The sequence below is a fragment of the Equus caballus genome, chromosome X (genome assembly GCF_041296265.1).
Source record: "Equus caballus isolate H_3958 breed thoroughbred chromosome X, TB-T2T, whole genome shotgun sequence".
In the NCBI taxonomy this organism is placed as follows: domain Eukaryota; kingdom Metazoa; phylum Chordata; class Mammalia; order Perissodactyla; family Equidae; genus Equus; species Equus caballus.
This window is the reverse complement of record NC_091715.1, coordinates 15,548,231-15,554,230: the sequence shown is the minus strand read 5'-3', so window position 1 is coordinate 15,554,230 and position 6,000 is coordinate 15,548,231. Positions and strand designations below refer to the sequence as shown.

At 54.0% G+C, this 6,000-nt stretch overlaps 1 protein-coding gene across 18 annotated transcripts in view; it reads left to right on the top strand.

Moving 5' to 3' along the window:
* The first annotated feature begins 1,022 nt into the window (after window positions 1-1,022).
* MAP7D2 (MAP7 domain containing 2) overlaps window positions 1,023-6,000 on the top strand; it is a 97,662-nt gene continuing 92,684 nt past the window's right edge. For 4 of the 18 annotated variants that reach the window (XM_023634492.2, XM_023634491.2, XM_070256743.1 and 1 more), the window contains exon 1: window positions 1,264-1,495. In XM_023634492.2, coding sequence (XP_023490260.2) covers window positions 1,369-1,495 — 127 coding nt within the window. In that variant the 5' untranslated portion in view covers window positions 1,264-1,368. Of the gene's footprint in view, window positions 1,496-1,560; window positions 1,726-6,000 lie in introns of those variants that run through there. The other 14 variants (XM_070256742.1, XM_070256741.1, XM_023634487.2 and 11 more) reach the window with 8 other exon arrangements.

Here is a 6,000-nt window from a genome sequence, read left to right as displayed (position 1 = left end):
TGGTTTTTAGTATACTTATAAAGTCAACCATCATCATAATCTAATTCTAGAACGTTTTCACCGTCCCCCAAAGAAACCTTGCACACTTATTCAGCTTCACTCAGCTTTTTAATCATGCATTTCTCTCCGCCAGGGGTGGGAGTTAAAACCTCCCAGAGAAACGTGCAGCCTGGGGCTCCACTGGGATGGGTTATCACTTGGCAGGCTATACCTGGGTAAACACCTGGACGTTTGAGCTGGCTATGCAAAAATGTCTTTTTCAATATGTATGTTTTTGAAAGATGATAAATGCTCATGGCAGGGCAAAAGGATGTCTAGGGGAAAGACAACGCCTCCCCCCGACTCACACACACCCTTCCCGACCCCTACTTCTGAGGCTACATGTTTAGCAGTTCTTGTTAAAGACCTCTCGTGTCTTTCCAGAGACGTCCTCCTTGCAGAGATTTCTCAAGTGCGCCGGAAAAAAGGAACCATCGAGTAGCCCTTGGGTGGAATCAGCCCGGGAGTGAGGGCATGGTTGGAAGGCTGAGGTCCATCCGACTGCGTGTCCCTACCCTTCCTTGAAGGTCGACCAGGCTAGCTTGCCAGGGTCCCGCCCTGGCTGGCCGCAAGCCTGCCTCGGGTGAGGGACGATTGAGCGCCGGCCAGCCATGCTCCTCGAGAACTGGAACGCAACTGTGCTTGGAGGTGGGGGTGGGGGGGGTCCACCTGCGTCTGCACACGTGGCTCGGGCCCAAGTGGCCCCTGCCTGAGGCCCCAGCCAGAACTGTTTCCAGAGCTGCAGCGCTGAGTATGTGTGGACACCTAGTGTGTGTGAACGTCTGTGAGCCGTGTGAAGACTTGTGTGCACGGTGTGTGAGAACATGTGTGTGCTGGGTGAGCACGTGTGCACGTAGTGTGTGTGCGCTCTGTTCACACGCAGTGTGAGGATGTGTGCACACTGTGAGAAGCTGCATCCTATAACGCTATAGAGTGCACTGTGTGGGGAGGTGTGTTTACAGTGGCGTGTGCATGCTGCGTATAAGCACTGTATGAGGCACCGTGCGCACGCCGTGTGTGCATGCGCGCTGTGTTAGAACCGGTGTGCACGCGGTCTGTGCGCGCGCTCTATGAGAATTAGTGCGCACATTGCCTGTGCACGCCATGTGCGCGAGCTGTGTGAGGACCGGCGTGCACATTGCAAGTGCACGAGGTGTGCGCTTGCTGCGTGAGGACCGGGGTGCATCTCGCATGTGCACGCGGTGCGCGTGCGCGGCGTGAGAACCGGTGCGCACCTCGCACGTGCGCGCTGTGTGAGGACGCGTGCGCGTGCGGGTCCGGTGCGACGCGGCGGCCCGGGCAGTGCGCCTGTGCGGCCGGCGCGTCCCGATGGAGCGCGGCGGCGGTTGCGGGGCGGGAGCCGGGCCGGAGGGGGCTTCGCGGGGCCTCCCGCTCCTCGGGAAGATGGCCGAGCCGGGTGCGGTGCGGACCTCGCCGCCCAACCACCGGCCTTCAGGTAGGTCCCCCGGGATGCGGCGGGCCCCTGGGGGCTTCAGGTCCCCCGGGGGGCGGGGCGGCTCCGCCGCGGGCGGCGCAGGGCAACGGCTCTGGAGCGCGCGGGGCGGGGGCGCGGCGTGGAGCCTGGATAAACGCCCTTCCCGGGCTCCGGGGCGGCTGGGCGCAGCATCCGAGGGCCGCGCCCCTCGCGGGCTGGTGGCAGGGTCTCCTCTCGGGTGGCCTGAGTAGGTGCGTTTGGGGGTAGCTTAGGGTGGGTGGTAAGTGTTTGATGTGGGGGGCCGGAGCCCAAGCTTGATGTCCCAGGGGCCCCCTCCTCCCGGAGCAGCCGGCGTGGGGGTCCCTGGGGAGGACCGAGCGGGCTGCGGGGGTCGCAGGGCCTTGCGCCCGCCCACTCTGCGTCTTAGGAAGCGCGCGCCCCCTGCCGCAGCGGCAGCCCGCCGTGAAGGTGGCCCAGCGTGGTGCTTCGCGGCGTCCCGGGGGGAGAACCGGCGCGGCACCCACCGGCAGGGGCGACTGAGCGCCGCCTGGGCGGCCGGACGTGAGCCCGTGGCCTGGGTCCCCTAACGCCCGCGCGCGCTCCCCCGAGGCTCCGCGACGAATGAGCCTGCCAACGCTCGAGGCTGCAGCTGCTGGGAGCTGTGCAGGGCTGGTCCCCGGACTGGCTGCCCGCTAATGAGCGAAGCAGGGGGAGGTCCTGAAGACGTTTGGCAGAATTTTAGATGAGCGGGTCTCGCGTCTTCTGATGTTCTGTAAAGTGGTTGCTGGTAGTGCGGGGGTGTAAGCAACGTGGAAGCCGATTTCGTGCTGTTTTTCCTGGCAACACCTTTTTTTTTTTTAAGGTAATGTGAGCTATTTTTAAAACATTTTTTATTGCAGTATAACATGCATAACACAAAAGTGCACAGATCTTAAGTATACGATTCGAAGAATTATCACGTAGTGAAGGTCTCAGTATTTAATATAAGGTGTACCAAAGAAGAGAAAGAAATTAAAGGCAATGTTCTTCAGTCACCTAAAACATGCTTTTCGTGAGGGGAGGGCATTTTCTGATTGGACCTTCATTTGCATCATTCATGAGGAGGAGGTGGCTTAAATCTTTCCCAGTTTGCGTTTTTCATCATGCATTTTTTTTAAGACAGAATTTAACAAATATCACAAGATAGGGATATAAATACTATAAACATGTACTTCTGTTTTCATCCTTTTTGCTTGAGAAACTTGGCTGCATCTCCTAGGGAAGAACCCAGAACCCACCCACTCACCGGAATCAGCCTTAGGGGAGAGGGGAGAAGAAAACATTTGAACGGGGAGGTTGTTGAAGCTCAGATTTTTATTTGATTGGGATTTTAAATAATAGGTTCTTTCGATGTTTTAGAGGCAGGGAGAGGCTGTATGGTTGGGCCTGCAATTTAGCTGTGGGATTTCAATTTATTTGTAGGAACTTAATAAGGGGGCATTCCTATTAAGTTCTAGTTGGAGACTTTATGGTAGAACCATTTAATGGAGTCTCTACTGATATTAAGAGTAGCTTAGGGGCTGGCCCCGTGGCGGAGTGGTTAAGTTCGCGTGCTCCACTGCAGGTAGCCCAGTGTTTCGTTGGTTCGAATCCTGGGCGCGGACATGGCACTGCTCATCAAACCACGCTGAGGCAGCGTCCCACATGCCACAACTAGAAGGACCCACAACGAGGAATATACAGCTATGTACCGGTGGCTTTGAGGAGAAAAAGGAAAAAAATAAAATCTTTTAAAAAAAATAAAATCTTTAAGAGTAGCTTAAAGCTATTTTCCTTCATTTGAAATTGGAAATATAGAAATACATGTTATGTGAAGGTTTAAAATATTAAACTTCTACGTGCATTAGAATCGGTTTGGAGAAATTGGAGTGTTCAATTTAGATGCCAGGTAGTACCACGGTTTGTTCTTTGAGGGTTAGTGATGCCAGGTACTTAGAAAAATAGTGTCATCCTCAGAAAAGTCTTAATTATTGAGGTTTTATTATAATCCATCCTGAGTACTGATCATTCTTGGTCACCCGAGGCTTCATTCGGGACCCATTCCTAATAAGATTCAACTTGCATTTCTTAAGGGTCAACCATTGTTCCTGAGCTTTGTGCTGGGTGTTATGAGGGCCAGAAAAGACAGAACGGCCTGAGATGTTTAGGTTCTCTGACAATTTCATGTCGGCACAGCTGGGGGACATGAATTGGCAAGTCGTTTTCCTGGGAGCTGTTGTAGAAGGTGGCAAGGGAACACCTCTGGTGGTTTCCTCCAGCATCAGGTTCTTCTGATACTGAAATCTTGTGCGTGTTCCCATCACCCACCATGATTTCTTTCCTTTTAATTACCCCCGGAGTGGAAGTTACCAAATGTACTGTTGTTTTTAGCGATTGTGTTATATGCACGGTAAAATGAATGAGGAGCAAGTGCCTGTTGCTTAGATCTGCTTAAATACGTTTAGCCAGCAGGGAGAGTCACCAGATCTTAGCTGTCAGACTGCCTCAGTGTCACACAGGTCCCGTGCTCCCCTCAGCCTGAAATGCCCCTTCTCCGCTTTTCCCTTGAGGAGTTCACTTCCTCCAGGCTCCTTGCAGTCAGCATTAAGGAGCTGCCTCTTGTCTGTGCCTGCTGCACCCCCGGTGGGGCGCTCTTCTTATCCCGCCTGTTACGTTACCCTTCCACTTTCTCTTGGCACACGTTCCTCGGGTGCCCACTGTAAGCAGCAGCCTGTGCTGGTGGCTCTTGCTGTCGCTGGAGCTGAGTAGATTGAGATCCCCACTGCCTGGGTATGCATGCCACCGCTCCCCTGCCTGCTGTCTCCCCTCAGGGAGGTTATTTGACATCTCTGAGCTTCAGTTTTCTCACCTTTAAAATGGGCTTAAGAACAGCGCAGGAGGACAGAAGCACTGCTCTGAGGAGGAAGGGATTAATATCTGTAAAGTGCACGACGCACGGTAAGTGCTCAGACTGTTTCGCCATCATCTCCCCTACTAGATCGTCAGCTTGAGGGCAAGGCCTGGGCCCAGGTTATAGGTGCCTCCCTCAGTGCCACCTGGTGCAGAAGGTGGCCGGATGGTTACCCTACCCCTCCTCAGGGTTTTTGCACACAGTAAGTCTGTAACTGATGTTTGACGATTGCATTATCCTGGGAGCAGCTACACTGGCTTGAGTGCTCAGTAAATCTTCATGAGTTGGATTAAAGAAGTGTGTCGGTGGAGGAATTTGAGATGGTGGAATTACAAAGCATGTTTCCTGAGCCCTCTTGGGCTTCTGATTGCCTTCTGCGGGTAAATATTGTTGATGGAGTTGAACTCCTTTGCCCATTGTTCCCTAGGAAGGAGGGAATTGCTTTGAGGTAGGATGACGGTCCCTGCTGTCTCTTCCATCCCCTGCCGGAGGTCAGGAGAAGGGAGGGGCGCACACTGGAAGTTCAGGAGAGCCTCCCCCCAGGAACCATAGTGGGCTGGGGCTGAGAAGGAAAGGCTGAGAGCTGGTCCCCAAGAAATCCGACTTCTTCATCCTTTCTCAAAGTTGCATTTAAAACCGTTCTTGAACACTTGAATCCTAGAGCTGATTGGCCCTAAGAAGAGCAGGTTGTTTGTGCGTGAGTGTTACCGTCTCCAGTCCCTTTGGCCGTGGGGAGGATCCCTGGGGCAGCAGGGGAAGACCCAGAGCTGTATGTGGTCTGGGGCTTCTGGCTTTGTTTCGTGGTGGTGCGGTAGGACTTGGACTTGGCAGGACATTCGGGGCAGACTGCTGCAAGTCTCCCTGACCTCGACGGGTTCTCTTCTGGTGTCCCGGCCCTGGGGACACAGCTGATCAAAGTCGGTCATTTCTATTTCTAACTTCTCTTCCTCTCCAAGACTCAAGGATGTTTTCCACTCATTCAGATACCCCATCTTCTGCAGTGGTTCGTTTCTAAAGAACGTCTCGTCTTCCGTAGTATTTATGCTGATTGACATATAAAACAGTAGGATTCGCAGGGCTGATTTGGGCAGACGGAGAGGGGGATTTCTGAGGGGTGCTGGTGAGTAGTCTGGTGGGCCTTGTTGGGAGGATTTGACAAGATATGACTTGCACTGTGCTCAGCAGCCGCTGCTCACAGGGCAGATGGCCTGACGCTGACGGTGATACTGCCTAGTTTTGAGGGGCCGTCTGTGTGCTGAGTTGGTTCTGGCAGCAGTGGGAGGATTTGAAAACTTTCCGTGGCTCTGCCCTCCAGGCTCTTTTGAACAAATTACACCAGAAGGAAGAGGTGACCGTTGAGAGTGGCTGCCCTTGGGGCACTGTGGCCCGGGAGGGACTACTCACTGCCCACCTGCCGTTTGAGGTGACCACCTTCGAATATGGGGTCTGTGGCTGGGCATCCGAGGCTCTGGGGTGGGCTAGGCCTTGGGATCCCCCTCTTCGGCCTCTGAGGTCTGTCTGAATGTACACCTGGACCTGCCTTTCTGTTTGGAAGCGTTTGCCTTCCTCTTGCTTGGGAAGTTTTCCTCTTTTTAAA